Consider the following 25,855-nt stretch of genomic DNA (forward strand, 5'->3'; position numbering starts at 1 on the left):
TAAATTAAGCTTCTTAGTAAAGCAGTTTTTTATATCACCTCACCACACTGATCTGTATGTCAAGAGTGTGACTGTGGCCATATATGAATTTCAGAGATGTCACTGTGCTAGACAACAGGGATAGATTTCACCTTCTTCAGCTCCCAAAGCACTGGCCCCTGTCACTTGAGCTACACCATTAACTGAAGGACTTTTAGGCCTATGACCCATAATTGAGCAATTCTGATTCCATCCAGTAGAGAGCAGAGTTACACACATTAGCAAATGTATTAGAATTTTTATAAAGTGTCCTGGGGTTCTTTGCGATAAAAGGTGCTATATAATGCAAAATGTTGTTGCTGTTATTGTAGCCTGGGTCTTCAACCTCTTGCTGTCTTTTTAGTAGCAGTCTGTATGCAGTTCGTTCATTCAGATCAAGGGAAGGCAGGGTCTGCTGAGGTGGGGACTGGTTTAAAAAAAAAAAAGCAAGAAAACCAAACGCCAAACAAACTAGCTGCAACACAGATTTTAGGAGTGGAGAGCTGGGCAGTGAGTGGAGAGCCTGTCAATAAGAGTCAAGTCAGTAAGAGGAAATCTGCTAAATGCTGACAATTAAAGGCAGTGTCTCTACCTGATTTCCCATGGTAAATGCAACCTTGAGCAGAAGCCTCTGACCCAGATAATTATGTAATGCCTTTGGAGGAGGTGTGTCCCAGGGGACAGTGCACTGGACTGGGACTTAGGGGGCCAACTCTGCCACTGGCTTGTTATGAGATCTTGGGCTAGTCACTTCAGCTGTCTTGGCTTCAGTTTCCCCATCTGTAAAATAGAGCTAATGACACTTCACCCTGCACTCACTGCGCAGTCCACAGTGTGCATTGGTTTGTTTGTTGTAAAGTGCTTTGAGATCTATTCATGAAAGTGCAGTTTGAGGTATTGCTGTTATTCCCAACCATTCCTAAATCTGAACTGGATTTTATTTAAAATTCCAAGTAGCTATAGGCTGAATGAGTTTGCTACACAGGCTGGTAAACAGCTTTTGCAGCTATTCCACTTTTTTCTTTTACAACAACCTTAGCAAAAAAACTAGTTAAGAATTTGCATCATATTTTTGCATACACATATATTTTTAAATCTCTTTTTGGCTGTAGTCAGAAGCAAACCACAGGGTTCCTAACTGGCCAGTAGGCCAGCCCTGTTCATCTGCAGCTCCCATTTTTATAAATAAACACACTCCTCCATTCCTTTGAACACTCACATATTTTGCTGTCACGCTGAATTGTCCAGTTATTGGCTGCTGGTTGGAAAAAGTGGCATGCAGATGTGACAGGTGAGAGTGAGTCACCATTACTGGTATTGCATTTGTGAATGACCTTTGGACAAACAGAAGATCAATTTCCTCTGCAGCCTGTCCCCTAACTACCAACAGCACAAAGACAGTCACTTCTCTGAAACCACCTGAGTGCTTGCCTCATAATTCCAGCTGATACATGGCTATTGGCAGGGTCATGGTTTTGTCCTTTAATGCAATAAAGCCTCATTAGAGTGTTCCTAGTTTATAACACCATCACTGCTAATAGCAGTGTCTTAGCTAATTCCAGGAATGAGGTTTTGCTTGCTTGTAGCAGCTATGTCTATAATTTGACACTTGTAGGTATAATGCTGCTATTTTCCTGTTCCTCACTGCTCTGCGACCCAGCTTGCATCAAGTACAGTTAACATCATGAAGGCAGCAGGAGAATGCTACCAACAGCCATATTGCTATGCAGTGAGACAGCAGAAGCAAAACAGTTTCCTGCCTTTCCCCCTCATATCTGGTGTCCCTGCATGTCAGTCAGCTGCCAGGACCCTGATGGGGATGCAGAGCTATTCTCATGACTCACACAGTTAGATCACATTGGTCTCATTAGCTCTAGCTCAGGAGTGTAAGAAGTTGAGAGCTTTGCTAAGACAAAGGAAAGCTTGGGAAAGAGACAAGGCGTGCTGCAAGGAAAAGCCCTTGGAACAGCCAGTTCAGAAGGCAGCTCAGATTAAGGCTCACATTTGTTGTTAATGAAGAATAAAGGAAAACCCTAGAACCCGGGCGAGTTTTGGATAGTAACACATTGTGTGTGGATTGAGAGTAGAGGGATCAAACCTGTTTAAATGTGGAGATAATGTCAGTTTCCATACAACCACCTGGAGTAGCCTTATAGAATAGATGTTTACTTAAATAGCATATTAGCAATAGGGTTGCCACCATCAGGAGCACCTTATGTAGATTTTCAGAACCTTTTAAGGTTCATGAAAACAGTTTGGGGACACAGTGATGTTGTATCATTATCTTGTCTTGGTATATCATGCCATGATGCAGCGACACTGCAGCATGGCAATATGTCCTGAGATTACATCACAACATCATAAAGCAACACACTTGTTCATCAGGGTAAACATTTATTAACAATGGGAAACTGCAGGTCCTAGTCCTGCAAGGTTCTGAGAACCCTCAATTCCTACTGAGAACTGGGGCCAAGTTTGTAAAGGTTTATCTACTAAGTGGATGGAAGTCAGAGTAGCAAACCTCATGATATTTACCTCTGTTTTGAATCGTATGACTTTTAATCCTCTAGGGATGTGTGGGTTTTAGTCTAATTTTCATCTTGCAAAACATGCTTTTCATATTAATTTTCTGACTGAACACACAAAAATAAAATCTAAGCCCCCAAACACATGCAAACACAGAACCACAAGTAAGACAGACAGTTTTTGCCCAACTCAAGAGACCTGTATTCCAAAGACATCTGTTTTATTTAACTCATGGCATGCACAGTTCATTTTCTGAGGCCTAAATAGGTCTGGTGCCCTTTTACTAATTACATTTGATTATAAAACCTCTTGGGACTTATTTTTTCTAATATCCCAATTTGAATGGGGTTGTTCAAGTGTCTGGGTGGAATGTTTTTTCCTCCTGAAATGTTAATTAGATAGAGAATATGTTAGGTTTTGAGAAAGCTGCATTGCAAGCCCATAGATAAACAGATTGATTTAATTTTAATCTGCTTTCGTGGTGGTGCATAATGATAACTGGTTTCTGTCTCACAGGGCTGAAAACCACAGATCTTAATAAGAGTTTGTGGGTATATTATACAGCTTTAAATAGCTTATGTTGTGCTAGACCACTCTCCATAAATTGTTCTAACTCCATCAGTATCTACAAGGGATTCCCGATTCTCTTCTGCTGTGGATTTTCAATCAACAAAGCTATCAGTGTAACCTGGAGAAACGTTGTGGCATCTTCTCTGAAAACAACTGGCAACGCTGATTTGTACATGAAATATCCTAGGGGCGGGAAATCAGCTCTGAAAAAGCCAACTCAGTCCTGAAGGCCAAATCCTACTATTTTTACTGAGCCAAAGCAGATTTAAAATTAAAGGCCAAAACTTTCCAACCTGGGTTCCTAACATTAGGCTCCTTGATCCTTATTAAGGTTCTGCCCAAAAACTGGCCTGGTTTTCAGAAGTGCTGCGGGGACATTCCAGTTTTATTTGTTCAAAGGGGTGCTGCATGGAGGCAACCCTGCACTCCTATGGAAAGACCCTCAAATATGAAGGTAGTTCCTAATAAGAAAATCCTCTCCTTGGGGATTTCACTTCTCAGAGGCTCATCTATCCTGCATCTATCCTGACCCACACAGCTTTTGTGCTTCTTAAGGTCTGTCTTTAAATTCAAATAAGTCTCAATGTGAAACTCACTGAAAATGGTGGTGCTCTACCTGGAAGAGGTTTTTTTTGCATGGTTTTGCATGATTTCTATGCGAAGGCATACATCTGTGTGAAGACCATGTTCTGCTCTGAATTAGCCCCACGCAAGCAAAACCATGGGGGGGTAAATCAGGCAGAATTTGTCCTTTAAGAATGTATAAAGTTCCCATCACTGTATGGTTTAAATGTTATACATGTAATTAAAAGTACAAATACCAAGAGAACAACACACTTTCCAACCACTTCTCATTGCATTATTGATTTGCACTGGATAACTTGATCAGTTCTGCCTATGGCAGAAATACAGCCAGTGTAGTCTGCTACCAACAATATTAGGAAAAGGCTTGTGCAAAGAGAGAGGTCTTCAAAGATGGCTATACTCCGACGCCTTCTGTGGTAGACAGCCGCCCATTGGGAATATCCCAGATTCAGAAAGACTCACCCCTAGCAGTTATGGTGAGGGAACAGGTGGTCCTATACATAGGTAGGCCCTAGTCCTTTGAAGGCTTTAACTATTAGGAGCAGCACCTTAAAGCAGATAGAGAAGTTCCCTCCATCCCAAGGATGGGTTTATGAGACTTTGGAGAAACCTTAGTGTGTGTTTAGAGGGTTTAAAGGAACCTGCAACCCATCTCACTTTTCCTCTTGTTTCTGATTTCACTGTGAACCTTTCAGTTGGCTTTGTCCCTGACCCACCTACGCTGTCTGTCTGGCACTCTCTTTTTGAGGTTCTTTCCCATCTCAACACTATTCAATTGTTTGCTAGGTTTCTTCTTATCCAGAGGTCTGGCTCGACGGTGTGGTCTCAGCTCCGTTACTGTAAAATAAAAAAAAGTCCAACTAGAGAAGCACTTTCTGATTAAGTGGTTCTGATGTAAAGACACAAGCTGTTTAATTAGCATTATACCTAGAAGGGCTCTGCTGAACACTTGATGGCCCAGGGGCCAAAGTCTGAGATTTGCTACTCCAGATCGCACCGCCTCTTAAAATGTAGACTTAATAGAGCACCAAAAAAAAAAAACAAAAACAAACCTATAGTAAGAGTCACCCTGCTTTAGTGGGGGGGAATAGAGTAGCTAGGGCTTTTCCATCTCTAGTATCGTTCAGGGCTTGAGCAAGAAATGATACTATTTGAAAGGGAAAAAAAGGCTAGTATCAGCAACTCCCCCACAGCCACCATCCTGCAGTAGGTCATTTAGTATGTCACTTGGCACGTGTTAGACCCTGAATGCTCTCAAGGTGGCTTCCGGGGGGGCATTTAACTGCTGGCTCAAGTTGCTACTTTCCTCCACTCTCAGCTGTGACTATCCAAAGCCTTCAGTTTACTAACCCAGCCCTTCCTTTTAGCTGGGTCAAACCCCCCACCCTGTCCCCATTCACGTCTAGCCTGTTGGGTGCTTCCAATGGACCACTCAAACTGCTATCATCCGCTGGCTTGGCTAACCAGCCATTCAGACTGCTGGGCCTTAAAAACCTGAATGGACTGGTAAAGGCCTCTCACCCATGTGCCTCCAGCTGTCACTAGAAAGGAGGGGAACTCCTCTCTTGGAGTCAGATACTGCTTTGGACAGTTCAGTACTATATCCTGGAACTATCTGAGCGATAAAAAGTACAACAGACAAAAAACCAGACCCCTTGAGTCCTTTATTAAATGGTTATGAATACCCAAGGATGGTTTCACAAGACTTTTGAGAAACCTTACTGTGTGTTTAGAGACTTTAAAGGAACCTGCAACCCATCACTCTTCCAAAGACACCAAGGGAAACTAGGCACCCACCGAAAGTCAGTGGGAGTCGGGTACCTTGTGCTTTTGAAAATCGACCCCCACCCCACCCACTCTGACACACATTTGTCCATTGCACTATGACAGACGCCCCAAATGAGGCGATAGCTCGTGGAAGCACATCAGCTAACAGGCACTCTATAAATGGTGAGTGTAGCTTCCTTTCCTGGGAAAGTTTTCTACACGTCTTTCCCTTGAGCACCTGCAGTAATCAAAGACCAGAATCAATTTCACAGATTTGAAACCTCTTTTTTCAGAAATGTTTTGGCGGGTTTTTTTCAGGGGGAGGAGAGCGAGCAGTAGCATGATGTCAGTGTGTTGCAGGCAGAATCCCTTCAGGGGTCACAGACAGGACAGTCCTGGCCAGAGTCAGAGTCAGAAGATCTGCCATAAGCACAACATGTCTTTGATCTCCTTTTACTGGAGAGTGAATTCTCTCTCTCTTTTTTTTTTTTAATTTTTTTTTTAAATTTCCCCTTGGTGTTTCAGACCCAATGCTGGGTTGACATTGTACCGGGGCATTTAGCGGCACTCATGCTGTACCACTTGTTTTTCACCAGCCAGCTGATCCTTTTTATACAACACTTAAGCAACAATTTTACAACCATTACCAGCCTGCAGTAATGACACAGGCTGAAAGCTAAGTGCTAACTGGTTGTAAACTACAAAGAAAACTGGGAGATGTTAAAACAGATACTTTGATAAATGAAAAGGGGCAGCTCCGGCATTTTAATTGCATGATTTGAAGCCTCTTTTTATCACTGGAGTAAACGTGGTGTTTAGTGGGTCATGAGATGGAATTGGGAAATCACGGTCTTTATGTACTTAGGAAAACGTGTTTGATTTCAGGAGTGATGTATCAGCTCAGGGAGTTCCCGCTATATCTTCTTCCTCTCTTGCCTTGCACCCTGCCAGCACTCACAGGTTTCCAGTGAGTGAATTCTCCCAAGTGCGTTGCTTATGTGGACTGATTTGTGAAGAAGATGGTAAGCTCTACGAAGGTTTCATAGCTGCAGACTAGGAGTAAACAACATGCTGTAGTGTATATAAAGCAAACAATGATGCAAAGCACAGAAAAATATATGGATAGATGGTAGGAACTTCTCTTGACTAAATGGTTATTGAACATGCAGAGCTGAGGAGCAGGGGCATGTCTTTGGCTGGTCGGTCGGTCTCTCTCTCGATTACCCCCCCCCCGTATATTAGTAAAACCAGGTGGGTGGTGGGGAGCTGAGATCCTGCGGGGGGGGGGGGGTTGTTTGGAAGGTTCCCAGCAGTGGGGAGAGGGAGCCAGGAGCCTCTGGGCAGTACCAGGGCTCTCTGTGGGGAGCCTCCAGGCAGCAGCTCCGGTGGCAGTGAGGAGCTGGAAGCTGGGTGGGTACAGCCTGGCTGGGAGCGGGGAGCCCGGGAGGCAGCCAGGCTCCGAGTGGGGAGCAGGGCCAGCACAGCCTGGCTGGGAGCCTGGGAGGCAGCCAGGCTCTGAGTGAGGAGCAGGGCGGGCACAGCCTGGCTGGGAGCAGGGAGCCCGGGGGCAGCGGGGCTCTAGCTGGAGCCCCCCACCCACCCTGATGACATCCTGACTTTCTTGTCAATGTCACGGTTCCAGCATGGAGCCATGAAATTGATAAGAATGACAGTGTAACTAATGCAGTGACACCCAATGTAACTAATGCAGTGTCTATACCAGGGGTCGGCAACCTGTGGCATGCAAGCTGATTTTTACTGGCACGCTGCTGCCAGCCGGGGTCCCGGCTGCCAGCCCCGCTCAGCCTGCTGCCGGCCTGGGTGAACGGAACCCCCGACCGGCAGCAGGCTGAGCGGGGCTGGCGGCCAGGACCCCGCCTGGCAAGAGCCGACAGAACCCCAGACCAGCAGCTGGTGAGCCGCTGCCGGTCTGGGGTTCTGTTCCAGCCACCGGCCCCTTGCCAGCCGGGGTCCCGGCCATCAGCCCCGCTCAGCCTGCTGCTGGCCTGGGATACCAGCCACCTGCCCCGCTCACCTCGCTGCTGGTCTGGGGTTCCAACCGGGGTCTGGGCCTCCGCCCTGCTCAGCCCTTCTGCCGGCTTGGGGTACCGGCAGCCAGTCCAGGGCTCTGCTCCTGGCCTGGGCCCAGCACTCTGCAGCCCTTATCAAAAATTACACTACAATTAGCGAAAAACTTGAAAACTTAAAAACTTCGTATATTACAGTAATCGGTAAAAAAATGTATAATGTTAATAAATACATAGGTTTAATGAAACAAAGTAGTTGTATTTAGGTGCCTGTGCTTAATTTGTGTTTTCGATGATTTACCTTCTAAAAAAATCTCGCCTGTCTTGCACCCCCAGAAAGGGCATCTTGGACCCCCAGGGGGGCACGTACCACAGGTTAAGAACCACTGTACTAAACTGATAAGATCTGCATTTTGATTTAATTTTAAATGAAGCCTCTTAAACATTTTAAAAACCTTGTTTACTTCACATACAATAGTTTAGTTATATAATATACTATATAGAGAGAGACCTTCTAAAAATGTTAGAATGTATGACTGGCACACGAAACCTTAAATTAGAGTGAATAAATGAAGATTCGGCACACCATTTCTGAAAGGTTGCCGACCCCTGGTCTATACACACACTGCGTTGCCCTAACTACACCAACATAAGCCCTACGCCTCTCGTGGGGGTGGAGTTATGATGTCAGTGTAGTAGGGCACTTACATCGGTGGAAGCAAGGCTGTAGTGAAGACACTGACATAATTAGGTCAACGTAAGCTACTTTACATTGACCTAACTCTGTAGTGTAGACCAAGCTTATGAAGTCTGCAGTGAGTGACTAAATGTGCTTGTCATGTGGTCCCTGACTGTCTTCCACTTGACATGCTGAGAACTGTGAGTCAATGTGGCGAATGAAGGAGATAGCTCTACTGTGTTTAAAATGTCATATTTACCTCAGTTTAATTGCTTGACGCTATTCTGCCCGTCTGCATGGAGTTAAATCAAAGGAGGATGTTAGGGGTAAACAAACAGGAAATGAAATAATGAGATAAAATACAAAGTATCATGTATCCTTAGGAAAACAAGGGGGGAAATATCTACCTGCCTGTTTGTAGCCAGGTTAAGAGGCTTATTTTTCCAAGGTCACAGCCTAAGATCAAAGGGACACTAAGCAGTTTAAGGCTCCTGCTTAGAGAGGAAGGAGTGGGGAATTGGCAGCAGCTGTTGGAGGTGAGTCTCTGACAGAGGGTTCATCTTCACTGCACAGTTAATCTGGGTTCTTTCCCAGGTATTGGCAAAAGCCCACCTCCCATCCACAGACAAACCTCTGACCCAGCCTAGGAAGAGCTTTAAGACCAAGCTAGTTTACCAAGATGGGAGTGAGGGTTAGAACCCAGTCTCCGTCTTAACTCAGGCTGTAAGCTATCCATTTTGCAATGAGGTTGCGGGCAAAATCTCTTGAGTGCTGATAGTGCTCCCATGCCATCCCATGATTTCCACTGACGGACAGGTAAGTTCTCCCACAACTGACCTGGAAAATATCCTAAAGTATCTGAGCACAAAGAACAACAGGAAATGTTCCCAGATGCACTTGGGTGAGTGCAGAAACAGAGAGGACACAGTAACCTGGGTAGAGCTTTGCAGCGGGGATGCTCTCACCTGGGCTCGGCTAATCTAGGTGCTCAGACCCGGTTGCCAATCACCCAGGTTGACAAAGCAGTTTAGACACACCATAACGAAAGAATGTGGCAGAGCAGTGTGTTTTTCCCAGCCCAAAAGTAAGGGGTCTGGGCTGAATGGAATTTATCAGAAACTTACAAGGAAGGGATAAAGTGTAGGTGAGAACCGATGAGCATAAACGTTTGTTGTTTTGACTATTTCTCTGCTTTTTATATATCTCTGGGTGAATAAACAATATGTTTGTTTTGAAGTTGTTTTGGGATCATGTCAACCCCAGTGGGTCACAGGCTCCCAGAGAGAAGTTTTCTTGCAGATTTCAAATACCTTTGGGCCTGTTGTGTTACAGGGGGGCTGCAACCCACAGATCCAGTCCAAATGTGGTTGAGCTGTGGGGTTTTTTTTCCCTGAGAGAGATGCAGGAAGAGATGCCTGTGGGGTGCATTCAAGAGGGGCTGCAAAGGGGTCTAAAACACAGCTTGCCTTGTAACCATGGCAGTCAGACACAAATTTAAAAAAAGATTTGGAAGAAGTAAATTGAAGCCTGACAACAGTCATATAAAAACTTCAAGTAGCTTCACTTTTAGGTCTGTTTGTTGACAAATAATGTACCTTTTTGTTGGCATTAACCCAATCTCTTCCAGGTCACTCCTTTGTAATTAAGTGTAAGTGCCAAGGTAAATTGGGTGAAGAGAATTCTGCAGTGCAATATTGGCAAACAAAATAGGAGGACGCAGCTGAGAAAAATGAATGAAACTGGCTTTTGTTGGAGTCAAAGCTTCGGTGGTAATTACAGGAGCATGTGTAACTGACTGCACCAAAAAGAGCTAGTAACCTCTAATTCTGCAGAAAACAACAATCTAGTTCTATTATTGTTTTCAGTAAAATTAAAGGTTTAGGGCTTGTAAGAGATGACTAAATTAGACCTTATCAAAACCCTTTTAAAGAAATTCTCAGCCTTAGACTGCAATTACTCCAGGAAGGCATGCAAGAGCTGATGTTTCAACACAAACCGGAGAAGTGAATGTCAAGGGTAAACAAGCTCAAGCTGTCTCTCTGTTTGTGTGTCCATCCTGCTGCTTTGCTACACCACACCGTCTCTTAAAGAAATGCAGCGAGAAGATAACAAAGGAGAGAGGTAGTGGTTGCAGCTGTATTTTTTGGTACTTTTAAAATTGTTTTTCTATGGAAACAGAAGATTCCTTCTAAGTCTGTGGCCATTTCTTTAGCAGAACTGAGACATTGGGTCCAATTCTCATTTACACTCAGGCAGTGTAAAGGAGAATTTACACCAGTGAACTGTGGATGTAAAAGGCTACTAGTATGCTAGAGAGGAAAGATGGTCTGGCTAATAGTTAGGGTGCTAGCCTAGGATGTGGCAGACCTGGGTTCAAGCTCTTGCACTGCCAGAGGTTTTCTGTGTGACCTCGGACAAGTTGTTTAGCATTTCTGTGCATCCGTTTCCCAACTGCAAAATGCGGTAAACAGCACTTCCTTGCCTCACAGGGTGTTGTGAAGTGCTTACTATGGTAATGGGGTGTATCTGCACATATAAGTGCCTTATGTAGATTCATACCCATTTTGTACTGGTGTCAATGACTGTGCGAGGTGTGGGGCAGCAATGATGCAGACCAATTTTCCCATATGAGTCCCTTCATAATGTCCTAATCCCACACTGGCATGCTATAATTAGCAGTACAGTTTAGATGACCACTCTGGAAAGCTGCACCAGGCGTGCGAGTGGCAGTGTGAATGTGTGAATTCATAGTCACAGCTGCCTGATCCCGAGAGGTGCTGAGCACCCACAACACCCAATGAAATAATTTAGGCCCAGATCATGAACAACATTTCGGCTCCTAACTCCCATGTGGGCCTTCCGTTAGTTCTCACTGGTGGGACAGAAAGTAGGCAGAGCAGGGAGAGAAATTTCCCATCAGTACAGTCATTGGGACTAGCTGAAGTTGCAGACTGGCATCAGTTTCCATCCATCTTGCCTTGTTTTTCTTTCTCTGGCACACGCTCTCTAGTAAACCTACCTGGCCTGCAAGTTAATTCCCCAAGCTCTGATCAGGCCATTGGTCCGTCTTCCTGAGGGATCTTTGTAACTATGAACGGACAGTGCATCCTGCGTACGATGCAGCATATTGTGAAATTGGCATAGAAGACTCCGAGCACAAATTATCTGGTCTCCGCATCATAATTCCTACTGATTAGCTAAGGAAATTGCTAAATAGTAATAGCTACCATTGTGCTATCAGAAGAATAAAATAGATACCACCTATCACCTCCAGTCTGTGGAAGGAATCCCATGCCCCTTTTTACTTTGTCAGGAATCTGTTCTTAAAAGATTCCATAGGAAATCTTGTAGACAGGGAGAGCCAGTAATGCTTTCTACCGTTAATGACATCTCTGTGTTTGCAAAAGGTATCACTCACATTCCGTTTGTTTTCTTAATGAAGGACTTGCCAGCATGCTGAATGTATTTTGTATATGAGATTTTGTATATTTAATTTGTAATTAAACTGGCATCTCGTGACATCTCATGTGTTGGAATATTTGACCGAAATGTTTTTTATTTAAAAAAAACCAAAACTTTGAAAGCCAAAATATGACATCACTGGAAACTCCCAATTCACCAGCATTAAATAAAGCTGGAGTAAAAAGGGACAATGCCAATGTGGCTTAGTGCACACATTTAGATGTTTTTGTGGGCGGGGGGGTGGGGAAAGAAGAAAGAATTAGGGGTTACAAAATCGGAAATTAAAATGCAAAAGAAAGAAAACAGATTACTAAATTAACTATTTTCGCTGCAGCACTGGTAACCTCAAATCAGCTGCATTGGGATACTGCATAGGAACCAGGAAATGTGTCTCTGTCTCTCTTTCTAGCCAAGTCTTTCTAGTCTTAACCACTCCCATCACCGTCTTGCAAACAAGCCACAATCTTGCAAACAGGTACAGGCATAATTTTGTGTGCTTACTTAACTTTGTGCATGTAAGTAGTCCCATTGAAACTGGACAACCCATTTGTGTAAAGATAAGCACGTGCCTAAGAGTTTGCAGGATCACGGCCTGTAGAACCAATGAGGGCCAAAAGCATAATTGAGTAGGCTAGTTTCACTGTCAAAATGACACAGAGAAACTTACAATCAAGTAGTATAAATGGTGACAAATTGTAGCAGAGCTTTAAAATTCTTTTGGTTTTAGCGATCTAATGTATTATGGGAAGAAAATGTAAATACAGATCTATTTACCATTATATCACTAACATTATTATCTTGACACGGTTCCTTTAAACTATGGGGAGGTTTAATTCCATTATACTTTACCTCTTACCAATGTGGTCCATCTGTAATGAGCTGCAGCATCTCCAGAGGACCAGTAATGAGAAAAAAAATGAAGATCCATGTAACAGCTTGGAAATGAAATTCTGTATCTAATTGTTGACATACTCTCTTGTTCCTCTTAGGGCAAAGGTGAAGAAAGGTGTGAATATTTTCAGCGTAAGAGCCAGCAGCCCGTACTTATGGGACATTAGAGAGAGCGTGGATTATACTGGGAAATATGCACCAGCTGTCATTGTTTGTCAGAGGAAATCTGCTACCTCGGAAAACAGGTAGGTCATTTACAATAGTTTTACATTTTGTAAATGAGATAATTTTGCTTTTTCAAAACAGATGTATCTGCTTTGCTATGGAAATTAATAAAACTTTTATTATAGTTTCTAAATACACACAGTAAGTGTATAAATGGAAAAACTGATGCTGTCTTTAGTTTAAAATATTCTGCTTACTGTACTGTATATACTCTAAATCCATTTTGATTGCCTAAATGAAATGAAAACTACCAGGAAATGTTCATTTCACAGTGTTTAAAAGGACTTTCCTCATCTCTCTGAATTTAGTTCAGCCAGATTGTTTAGTCTTTTCAAATTATTTGCTTCTGAACTGGTCAGGCATTATATTAGTGGCTTGTTAATTACAGTCTTCAATTTGTATCCTTAGCTTTTGAGAAGGAACTAAGAAACGCATACCAGGCTTCAACCCATGTTTTTGTCAGTGAATTTTTAATCCACATTCAGAGAAGTAATATTCAGATCTTAAGTTCACGTGATAAAATAACTTAGGTAGGACACTGACTCCAAAAACAATATTTGATAGCAGTTGTTCCAGTTTCTAATCACAGTTGAGTGTTTTTAAGAATAAATGTTTGATACCTTTTTGTTTCACTTCATTCACTGTTCCTGGGTAAGCGTGGAGAGGGGAGATCATGTTGGTAAGGAGCTAACTGGCTAGAGATTTGTTATATTAATTATTGTTACTATTAAACTTGCATGATGAAGATGATGGTCAGATTCTGAAGTAATTTACCTGCTGTGAAATGCCATTAAAATGTATTGGGTTTGCACAGGGTGCAAGATTTGGCCCGTTTTAATGAAAACCCTCTTTACCTCTAGATAAACGGGAAGCTTCGTGGGTCTGGAATATAGGAAGGAGGGGAAGGGGGACTTCCTTTACTTTCCAGACATAAATCTGTTTCCCCCCACACACTAGAATTCAATTTCAAAATCCCCCCCACAGCCCCGCTGATATGGTATCCTCCACTTCCTCCCCTAAGCCATATATCATCTCATAGCTGGCTGAATTTTAGTGGCTGGGGAAGGAATCTATATATGCCCAAGGTCACAGCCTTTTCCTCAATAAAAGAATCAGAAAGCTTCTTAAAAGGCCTGATTCAACGTTCACTGAAGTCAATGAGAGTCTTTTCGTTCATTTCGGTGGGCTTCGGATCAGGCCCAAAGCAATTATGATAGTGAATTATCTCCCACCATCTACCCTTCCATCTTTTGGGGCTGTGTTCTGCAGTGCAGCACAGCATTTCTGCAATGCAGTGCAGCGCAGCATGGGGGGAGGGATAGCTCAGTGGTTTGAGCATTGGCCTGCTAAACCCAGGGTTGTGAGTTCAATCCTTGAGGGGGCCATTTAGGGAGTTGGGGCAAAAATTGGGGACTGGTCCTGCTTTGAGCAGGGGGTTGGACTAGATGACCTCCTGAGGTCCCTTCCAACTCTGATATTCTATGATTCTATCATTTCCCTGCTTCTCTTTCAGTAATGGTAAAATGTAGTGTGTTATCAAGGATGGAACAACATTTGGCTACTTATTCCATTTCAGTGTTCTCCTAAGCCTAAGCATTCAGTGCCTGCCCTTAAAATGTGCCAATTTTCATTAGATCATTACATAAGGTTAACCAGTAATTGAAGTATCTTCCCTATCCTTCCACATGCTGACTATAGGAAATGACTTAGTAGTACTGCAAATATGGTAGTAATGTGATTTAGGCTCCAGTCCTGCAATAAGCTCTGCATGAGCAGACCCCTGTATCCCAGCAGAGCACCATTATTATCAAGTCTGTGCCCATGTAGAGTTCAGTGCTGGTTTGGGGCCTTAGTTATCTAAGGCAGATGAGAACAAAGATTAATTAGGGGGAGCTAGTCAGGCTTTTAGATTGACTAGGTGGTATCCAGGCCAGGTCCTCAAAGGTTCTGGACCCAGGCTGCTTATTGTAAGAAATGTAACTCAGTATCTATTTTGAATTTAATTAAAACACTTATAAAATCAAGAAAACATATCACCAAAGCTAACCTACTACTACCACTAAACTAAAAATGGAGCATTACAACAATCAAATCAAGATCAAATTAGACTCAGTACTGGACTAGAATTACACCCTCAAAATAACTGAGTGATCAAATGAGTGCTAAAAATAATCAATTCTTATGATGAATTTTAAAGAGGATTCTAAGAAAATAACTGTCCACTTGTTTTTAAATCCTGATTAAAGAATTTTACCAAATTTATCAGATCTATCATTTAAATGGTTAAGTGTCTTAACACTGAAATCAGCATATTTACCTAATGTCTGGACCACAATTTTACAGCTAATTAAAGCTTCCTTGTTAGACTTAATTTCTTGTGTGGTGGCTAAAACTTTCCTTCCCCTCCCTCCAGCACAGATACCATAATACAGACCTCAACAGAACACTGCCCTGAGATTTCTACTACTTTGTGCTCATTGTTGAGCGAGACAGTTTTGTCACTTGTGCTTTTGGGGCATAATTTTGCATCACTGAAGGAGTTCTGGATTTACACTGCTGCGACAAGTCAGACCGGAAGTCTGTGGTGGAGCAGGGATTTGGATTCAGGTCTCCTGAGTTCCAAGCATTCTTCCTTCTTGTGGCAGCCCAGTTTAGGGAAGCAGAAATGCTCAGCTTCAAGTTGCTTATAGGGCAACTCTAAACCTGTAAAAAGTTTCTGCTGCCCAGTATGTGCTCAGACACAGAGTTCGTCATGTTTATTTGGGCAGATAATATACGATGAATAATGAAACAGAAACCCAAAAGAGAAACCGACGGATGGCACAACTTGATGGTTCAATCAATTTTCAGCGTTTCCCAAGTCAAAGCATTTCTGAGTCACTGATTCATTCATAGAGAAAGTTATTTCTATAAGCTTTTTTCTTGTGGTTTAGGTGGAAATGGAGGGAATTTAAATAGAGGGTTGTACAGTGTAAGGACTGTACAGATGTTACAGGTATCAAACTCATCTACTAATGATAGAGGTCATGATTTAGTTTGTTATAAATTTATACTTGCATGAGGGTGAATGTGAAGAATCGAGGAGTGGGGGGGACCTTATGGTTGTGTCTCCATTAATCTGGAATGTTGTCACCAGCCTGTAATAAACAGGGCACTGAAAACGTCAAATGATATTTGACAGCTGTGTTTAATTAGTTATTCTGATACAGACTCATAATATTTGCTGTTAATATTCATTCAAAAACATCCTGCTGGCTCTGATAATATTTATATGTTAATCCTGTTATGATAAGCTTTTAGTGCCAAAACCTCTCAAAACAAAAGAGTGATATATTTCAAAACTTATATAAAGAAATGTTCAGGCATCCCGTTAAGTTTGTCACTTGCACAAGTGTCTCCTTAAGCCGTGAAATTACACCTGTCACAGTAAGTTAGCTTTATTAACACTATTTCATGATCCATGTAAAACTATCAGGATCACAAAAGCATGGAATCTCAAGTTAATTAACATGGCCACCTTTGCATTCATGGGATCAGATCTCTGATTTTTAAGAGTAATTAAACAATATGTATATAGAGTCTGAAAAATTTCTAAAAGAACTCCAGAAGCAAACAACTTGATAAGAGTTCAATATTTAACTGTTAAACATGCAAAGATAAAGAGGAATTATTTGCCAATAGGAGCTCACTTCCTCCTCTTCCTCCTCATTATAATGCTTGATCTTACTCCTAAAAGTGAGTGGCAAAACAGGCATGAGTAATATTTAATAAGGAAATCAACATGCTGAATAAGGCATTCCTAATATTTTAGATTTCATTTACATATTAACCAGCATAGTGACAAAAAGAAGTTTTCAAAAGTAAAACAAAGTCCAGAGCTTTCGTGACTGCAGGAAGTCAGATGGAATAAAGCAAAAATAAATGGGTATATTTGAATGGGACTTTCTAGATGATATCACGGTACTGTCTAGATGAGTTTATTTCCTCCAATCTAGACAATGGTAAGGACAGATTTGAGTTTTTGTATTGCCCGTGTGACCTTGGACAAGTCATTTAGTCTCTGTGCACCACAGTTCCCCAGCTGTAAAATGGGAAAGATAGCAACTCCCTACCTCATCGGAGTGTCATGAGGATAAATACATTAAAGATTGTGAGAGGCTCAGATGCTACAAAAGTGAGTGCCATAGGTACCTGAAATAGATGACAGTTAAAGCTATAAAGCGACTCTATTTCTGTTTAAATCAGCGGTTCTCAAACTGTGGGTTGGGATGTGTAACAGGATCCATGACCTGCCCTTCTTCCTGGTGCCCACTTGCTGCCCCCAATAAGGCTCAGAGGCTTCAAGGTTGTGCAACATCCCGTGTCTTTATTTATTTAAGGTTATCCCACCACTAGTATCTATCTATATACAAGCCTGACAGGATTAGTCCCCTCCTTTACAGGCAGAGTCAGCCTTCAGCTAGGAGGCCTCCGATTCCCTCCCTCCCTGACTGACTAACTGACTTCTCCCTGGCTGCCCCTGGCCTTCTGGCTCCCTCCCAACCTTTATCGCCCTTGGCTTGTCAGGCCAGCAGGGTGTTGCCAATCCTCAAGCCGGCATCAGGCCTTTTCCATCAGCCCCAATCTGTTTCCCCTGATTGGAGCTAACTGAGCAGGGGCTAATTAGGTGCTTCTGCACCAGCACCCTGCTACAGACCCCAAAGTGGGTCACGACCCCATTTTAATGGGGCTCGGGGCCAAAGCCCGAGTCCAAGGGCTTCAGCCGTGGGCAGCAGGGCTCAGGTTACAAGCCCCCTGCTTGGGGCTGAAGCCCTTGGGCTTCGGCTTTAGCCCCCTGGCCTGGGGAGATGGGGCTTTGGCTTTGCCCCCCTGCCCAGGGTAGGCTGGGATCAGGCTTAGGTCCCCCGTCCTGGGGTCCTGCAGTAATTTTTGTTGTTAGAAGGGGCTCACGGTGCAATGAAGTTTGAGAACCCCTACCTTAAATCCATGAATACTACATTTTGTCAATTGAATGTATATTGGAGAATTCAGGATATTTTTCCATCCACCCAGGTCAAAAATAGGGGTGGGCAAACTTGGAAAGTCTTGGAGAAGTCTGGATCCAAACTAGGCAAATCTTCTTAGTCCCCGAATTCAGTGAAAATGTAGCCAGGCTTTGTCCTGAGATTTCTAGTACTTTGTGCTTATTGCTGGGGAAGAAAATTTGCCAAGATGGGGTTTCTTACGATTTTTTACCACTTATACTTTTGGGGCATAATCCTGCACCCTTGAAGGAGTTCTGGATTTACACTGCTATAACAGACTGTAGTCTGAAATCTGGCCGATTATTAAGGGAGTCTATGGGCCAAATTCGGCTTTCAGCTGCATCTGTGTGGCTCTCACTGAAGCCAATATGTGATAATATGTATATGTTAATCCTATTAAAATAACAGCCTATCACAATTCCTCTTTGGCTGATGGCAGAACTTGTCCCTGTGTGTCTCATTTTCCATGAAGACATATCCTAATCTGAGGTACTTAAATTTTCTCCACGGTTATCCAAAGAATATGAGATAAACTAAATATTATCTGGAGATAAGAGAAGAGGGAGCATATGGTAACAGTCCCTTTGATTTACCTACACTTCATGTTTATTACATGCAGTCTGGGATGTTTAGTATCCCGCATTTCTCGTTTTCAAATCAAGTATGGAATCTCACGTTAAATTATTTAACATCTAGTTTTGGTGTTATAACTGCAGTGAGTTACTGCCTCGTTCCTGTACGTGTTGCAGCTGCCATTACATTTGATAAGGTCTCTAGGGTGCTGTAATCCTAAAATACTGTGCGGCTTTCTCCGCTGGAGCTACAAAAGAAACAAATTTGACATAAGTAACAGTCTAATAGCAACAATAATTATATCACGTGGGTTGCTGGTGTTCATCAAAATGCTTCGTAAATGTGGTCCAGCATTGTAGATCACCAGGGATGTTTTTCTCCAAGCTCCGTTTTCACATAGTTTTACCCACCAAGTATATATTAACACTAAGGGAGAGAAAATGCTCTGTTCAGTAGAATTACCAAAACAAAAACACTCCCTGGTATGTGTCCCATCCCATATGCTCTAGTTGATCTTAATATAAATACGTGGACTTGAAATTTCAGTGAGCAAATAGTAATAAAAGCCTTATGGGCTTTTGGACTAAATATACCTAGTATGTCATTGCAATAGTTCTACAAGCAACGGGAGGTTTTCTGTGTATGTGTAGGTAATTGTATGACAACCTAAGAGCATTTTTTGTTCTCCAGAGGGAAAACCCCCACCTGCGTGTGTTATGTTCAGAGAGATCTGCTTCACTTTGCATTCTTTTGGTAATGTAGTTTTCCACGTCAGATTTGCCTGCCTCTTTTTCAAAGCTCTCCATGGACTAATCCTATTGCCCTAAGCTTATGTCCACCTGCTCCCTGAGCTATAAGCCATGGCCCAGCACCTTCTGTAGTCATTTTCACCAGTGCAAAATCTGCTACAGCTCTGGTTTGTAGTGTTTGCAGCACTCTGCACTGGTGTAAATAGCTACACAAGGTGCAGGGCAATGGTGCAGGGTAATCTCTGGCCTCTTTTCTCTACTGCCTTGACTTTCTGAACATATATTCAGCTTGTGTCCCAGCTGATCTCTTTGGTGCTTTACAAAATCCTCCAGTCATGCCTTCCTTGTTTTTCCTTCTGATGCTCTATGCTTGGGGGACTCATTGTCACTTGGTTTTACTCTGTTTATCTGAACCCAAGATCTTGAGTCACTTCACCTCTTTAAGCCTCCTTTGTTCTGCTCTGGGCTTGCAATGATCCAGTAGCTGAGAGCAGAATAAATAGGGTTGCCAACTTTCTGACTGCAAAAAACTGAATAGCCTTGTCCCGCCCCTTCTCTGAGGTCCCGCCCCCACTCAATCCATCCCCCCTCCCTCCGTGGCTCACTCTCCCCCACACTCACTCACTCGCTCATTTTGACAGGGTTGGGGAACAGGAGGGGTGAGGGCTCCAGCTGGGGGTGCAGGCTCTGGGGTGGGGCTGGGAATGAGGGATTTGGGGTACAGGAGGGGGCACCAGGGTGGGGTCGAGGGGTTCAGAGCGTGGGAGGGGGCTCTGGGTTGGGGTAGGGGGTTAAGGTGCAGGAGGGGGTGAGGGCTCTGTCTAGGGGTGAGGACTCAGGGGGCTGGAGATGAGGGGTTCAGGGGGCTGGAGGGAGCAGAGGGAGTGAGTATGGGTTGTGGGCTCTGGGAGGGAGTTTGTATGTGGGAGGCGGCTCAGGGCTGGGACAGGAGGTTGGGGTGCAGGAGGGGGTGAGGGCTCCAGGCAGGGCTTACTTCAAGTGGCTCCTGGAAGGGGCCCGCATGTCCCTTTGGCTCCTAGGTGCAGGGGCAGCCAGAAGGCTCAGTGCGCTGCCCCCAACCACAGGTGCAGCCCCCACAGCTCCCACTGACCACAGTTCCCAGCCAATGGGAGCTGTGGAGCCGGCACTCGGTGCGGGGGCAGTGCGCGGAGTCTCCTGGCTGCCCCTGCACCTAGGAGCTGGAGAGACGTGCCGGCCCCTGCCGGGAGCTGTGTAGAGCCAGCCTCTGTGGCCATCTGGACTTTTAGCGGCCCGATCAGCTATGCCGACCGGAGCCACCAGGATCCCTTTTTGACTGGGCGTTCTGGTTGAAAACCAGATGCCCAGCAACCCTAAGAATAAGGCCCACTTTGCATATTGCTTTGGGAGTGTGACTAGCTACTGATGAGTGACATAGAAGCTGTGACTGTCCTGATGAGGACCCTGTGACAATCACCACACTTTAGTCCTCTGTAGCCCAGACTGCAGTAATGTGTTCTGCTCTGGGCTGCCCTAGCTGTATACTTGGAAGCTCCAGTCATTGCAGAAAGTAGTTAGCTACTTCCTGAGTGGAGCAAGATACAGTACATAACACTTGGTCTAGTCACTGGCTTGCTTTTTGCATACAAATGCAACTAAAGACATTGCAGATTACCTTTAAATGCTAAACAGTCTGGGCACCCGACAGCACTTCTTGATTGGAACCCCAGTTATGTCTATTACATTTTACTGGGATATTCTGACTGTCAGCTTTTTGGGGAGTAAAACTCTTCTGAACCAGGCCCAGCCTTTGGGATTTCACTTCCCTTGGTTGTCCGGCTTCAGGGTGAGCTACAGCACATAATGCAAGGCTTGTTTAATTTTGTACACTCGGTTTATGTTCTAGCTTTGGTTGATTACACGTTGTACTTGTAACCTCTCCTCTGCTGAGGTCTGCTGACATGAACCAGGAAACAGCAACTGTAGCCCCTTGTTGAGGGCTGCGTATGCAATTTGTGGTGTTATATAATTAATTTTTTTAAATTGTACGACATAAAATATTAAATAAAAAATGTCAATTTAATCAAATAGCTAACAAGATTTTCAAGTGACTAGTAATTTTAGGTGCCTTGATTTGGGGGGCTCAAAGACGCCTTAAAGGGGCATTTTCATAAAGCATTAATCACCTGCCCTTTGAAAATCAGGCATCTTTAAGGTGCCTTAAATTCAGCACTCCAAAATTAAGCCATGTAAAATTACTAGACAGCTTTGAAAATCTTCCTCTAAACCACTATTAGGATCTGGACTGTATTAAATCAGGGAGAGATTATATGTTAATTTCATTCTGAAATATCAAAGTTCAGTTTGATTCTCTCTTCCCAGGCATTTAGGGAGAGGAGTGATCTAAGTCTCCCTGATTTTTTTCATCAGTTATAAATGCCCCTTCTCTGGCAGCTCTCGAGGCCCACAATGCACATCAGTTTGTTTTCAAAAAATTAAAAAACTCTATGCTGTTCCAGCCATCTGACTGTTTGTTCAATTGTTTTGGTGCCCTGAAAGTATCATATAGGTCTCTCCTCAAAAACGACATTTGAGCTCTCAGTATTTCAGGAGAGATTAGGCAGAACAGTTGCAAAGCCTCAATTTCTTGCTTAAAACTTGTATTAAGACTTTAAAAAAATATTGATTAGTAGCTCCTTAGCGGATTCACATGTCAGTTATGCCAGTGTAAATCTGGAGTACCTCCAGTCTCTGCAGTGGATTTCTGTCACTGTAACCCATACAGAATTTGGCCTGACTGCTTCACTCTTCTCAATATTAACCTCTTTTCTATAATTTTCATAATAAAAGCTCTATTTTGTTCATCAGGAAACCATCTTTTCCTTAAGTATGTCTTACTAGTGCTAATGTGTTAGAGAAATGCATTGTGCCCATCTTCTTGCCGCAAATCTAAGAGGAAGAGATGAAATATTAACCAACAAATCTTAGACAAAGGCACTATTAGGGGACTTTTTCTACCTGTTTGTTTGAATGAGGCTCATTCATTTAAAAAACAAAAAGAGTCCAGGCAAACACTTCAAAGGCATGTAGATAAGCTCTTGGCATGTTGGAGGTGGACCTAGTATCTATAGCCAGGACATTTAGATAAAGAAGGTAGCACAGGGCACTTCAGCTGTCATTACAAAGATGAAGATTTCTTTTAATCTTTGCTGAACTTTAAGGTGCTTTAGAGGGAACATAGCAGGGTTTTTTTGTGAGCACAATGTTATTACAAATAAGGTATAAGTGACAATTAATGTTGAATTGTTAACATAATCTCTTGCAGCATTCTGCAAGAAAAAGGATTCTTTCCCTGGTTCAGTGGAGTATTGCTCTTTTCAAATGAATTATTTGTAATAACTTATGTTTGTATAGCACCTTCCAATCTCCAAACGGTTTGCAAATGATGGTATACAGGAGTTACTTCAGTGGTAGGGGCTTATCACCATTTTTAAATGATTAGAGGTGCGAACACCTCTGAGGTGCAACATACATAACTTAGCAGCTCACAGCAACAATATTGAACAGCTTAGGACAATGAGCTTGTGTCTCCATTCCGCTAAAGCCTTTTTACACAACCTTGGTAACATAAAGGGACCTTAGGGTGGTGGGAGGGTCGGGAGCAAGAGAGTGGATGAGAACATCCCCCATGGAAGGGCCTCCCAGCTAGTGAGCTTCCAGCCCACAGCATAGTGGTTTCTTGGGTTATTACCAGAATTCACTGCAATATAGCCATTCTCCACTGCCCTGGACCCTTCTGGGGCAGTAGGAAGCCAAGTATAAGTAGGTGCAGCCCTGGGTGCCTTCTGTGAGCCCAGAATATGTGGGTTTAAAGCCAGTATTGTCCCACATCTTGTGTCCCTGTCCCAAGTGCAAGAATGGAGTAACTGAGAAGCAGGCCCAATGTCTCCTTTATGCTGGCCCTGCTACATCTCCTAGAGAGAAAAAACCCAAGGTTACTGTGTTTCACTGCTCATTGCAGGTGTACAGGCAGCTACACAACCGATGAGCCTGATCCAAGACCCAGTCAAATGATTAAAGATCAGTGGGCTTTGGGTTAGGCCTGATTTGCCCTAGAAGCTGACTTCTCTTTCCTGTCTGGCACGCTAACTGAGTGTGTTGCTGTGACAGTCCATGACAGTAAATAAGCCAGTGGAACTGTTGGAAAGAGTGACAGTCTTGATGTTGGCCTGATAAAGCCCTGAGCAGTTATGTTCCAGATTGTAGTTGCTGACTCTCCACCATCTCCATTGCTAGAAACCAGCACTCCCTCTCCATAGCTGTACGTCAAGCCCTCTGAAAAACATTTTCACACCACATAAAATGTCAGAGTAGAAGGCAACCTGAGAGAGAATCTGCTTAGTTCAGTTTGGATCAGTTCCATGTTCCACAAACACTATGAAACCTGACCTCATTTCAACAGTGACCCTGGGGTGGGACTTTGAATGGAAGGCATTTTGGCTTCAGGCAAAGTGTGCAGTGCTTGTAAGGCAAGATTAATTTAATTTCCTGTCCTATCTCATCTGAAAAGAGGGGATCAGAGGTAGAAATTTTTTATCAGAAAAAAAATCATCATATATTTTTGAATTAAATTGTATTGATTTTTTTGTATGAACAGAAAACAAGGATACAAGCATTACATATCTCTGTACCCCCAAAGAAAAGGAAATCCCGTACATGCTGTTAAGTATATAGCAAACCTAGTACAGTACCTTAGTCAAAAAAATCAACTAAGAATTTAAGAGTGGGAACCCCTAACATCATCGTCATCATTGTCAGTTACTGATTTAGCTCAAGAGGTAGAGGTCTGTGGTGTGACTGATAAGCAATTACATTACATTTTTGCAGAGGATTCTGGGTTGAAACTCTGCTGATGACCTGTGCTGGAAAAAGCAGCATATGATCATGTCATTGAAGATTGTATTGCAATGCATACATGGAGGCAGAAATAAGATTGCCTGGGTCATTTTCATACATTTTAAGGAGTTCTCATGGCACACAAAGTTCTCTGTGGCACAAGATGTTGGTGATCTGACTTGTATCCTCTGGAGACCTGAGTTTAACTCCTTCTATAAAGTTAGCTCAGTAGCCGACTGATTGTCTGACTGGGCTGGAATGCCAGAGCTTGTCACTTAGGAGCCTCACAATGATTTTTCAATCGGTCATCCTAAATGGTCAGCGCCTGTAAAATCAGTGAATAATACGAATACTTCAGGTTTTTATCACCTTCATCAGAGGGTCATGCCACAAGTCATAAGCCTCAAATGCTCCTGTAAAATGGGTAAGCCAAGTGAATGATGCAGCAGTTCTCAAACTGTGGGTTGGGACCCCAAAGTGGGTCGCAACCCCGTTTTAATGGGGTCGCCAGGGCTGGCTCAGACTTGCTAGGGTCTGGGGCCGAGGCTGAGGTCTGAGCCTCATCACCTGGGGCTGAAGCTGAAGCCCAAGGGCTTCAGTCCTGGGCACTGGGGCTTAAGACTACAGGCTCCCTGCCTGAGACTGAAACCCTTGGGCTTTGGCTTTCACCCTCACCCTGCCACCCGGGGGGCGGGCTCAGGCGGGCTCAGGCTTCGGTCCCCGCTCCTGGGGTCTTGTAGTAATTTTTGTTGTCAGAAGGGAGTTGCAGTGCAATGAAGTTTGAGAACCCCTGGAATAATGTATTTGACGAACACAATTGAACCCTAAGTAACTTGCCTAAGGTCAGGCATTGAGTCAGTGAAAGAGCTGACGATAGATCAGAGAGGCTGCCTCCTTGTCACCTGCTCTAATCACTGGCCCATGCGGCTGGGGTGCACATGCAAAAATTCTCCTCTACTGTGTTTTTCTGCCGTGTGCAAGTAACAAAAGACATTTCCAACTGTTTGGATACATTCATACCTATTTAACTTCCTTATTTTTATCCAGGTGTTGTCCAATGCAATAAATATCATTTTAGTGTGTGTGGGAGGATTTTCCTCAGGAACCTTCAAGACTCATCGTCACCAGGCAAGCACTCTGTGTGTCTGTGATAGTTAAAATTGTGTTCTCTAAGACACTGATAGCCCCAGATCCCTTCCTCACAATTGTAGTGGGACAGGAGGAGTTTACTACTTATTGAAAAGAGAGAGAGAGCATCCTTCAACCTGTGGAAAATCTAATGTTAAATCTAAAGATTCGATGTCATGAGCAATTATCTCCAATTTTGCTGTGAGTTTTCTTTCCCTTGGGGGATATCCCCTGGGAAATCATCTTAATTACTCTGTCAGTTAGAAGTGGGCAGGTGAGAGAGCTTGTTAAAGCACGAGTTAAGGTTAGGAGTGGGGCTACATGTGGTGGTGTAGAGTGAGAGGGAATCCCACTTTGTGGCAAGAAAGTCATCGGAAGTTAATTTCCCCTTCTCCGTCAGCATGCAGCACAAATTGGAAGGCTAGTGTCAGGATGTGGCATAGGCTAATATGTATTTAGACTTTTCAATGATTCCTATCTAAATTCTAACCACAAGTACAAAGATGAAATGCAATGAATATTGTTATTTATGTCATACTGAGTGTCTTTAATGGCTTCTTCTCTTAATGGATAGTTTTATGGATAAGAGGAACATCCAGAGTGGTAGTACTGAGGATTTAAAATAGATGCTTTTGGAAACCCTCATGATTCAGGCATCACCCAACCTCGAGTTAATGAGGTTAGAGAGAATCTTTCTCTATTTATCTTAGGTACTTATATGCTCATTACCACAGAATCTGAGCACCTAACGACCTT

The 25,855-nt window shown here is 43.4% G+C and overlaps 1 protein-coding gene across 2 annotated transcripts in view; it reads left to right on the plus strand.

The window, feature by feature from the left end:
* Positions 1 to 25,855, plus strand: part of TMEM132D (transmembrane protein 132D) — a 387,025-nt gene that overhangs the window by 153,876 nt on the left and 207,294 nt on the right. The window contains exon 3 of one of the 2 annotated variants that reach the window (XM_073312908.1): positions 12,624 to 12,770. In XM_073312908.1, coding sequence (XP_073169009.1) covers positions 12,624 to 12,770 — 147 coding nt within the window. Of the gene's footprint in view, positions 1 to 12,623; positions 12,771 to 25,855 lie in introns of those variants that run through there. The other variant, XM_073312909.1, reaches the window with a different exon arrangement.

Source organism: Lepidochelys kempii, chromosome 15 (genome assembly GCF_965140265.1).
Source record: "Lepidochelys kempii isolate rLepKem1 chromosome 15, rLepKem1.hap2, whole genome shotgun sequence".
NCBI classification, from domain to species: Eukaryota; Metazoa; Chordata; order Testudines; family Cheloniidae; genus Lepidochelys; species Lepidochelys kempii.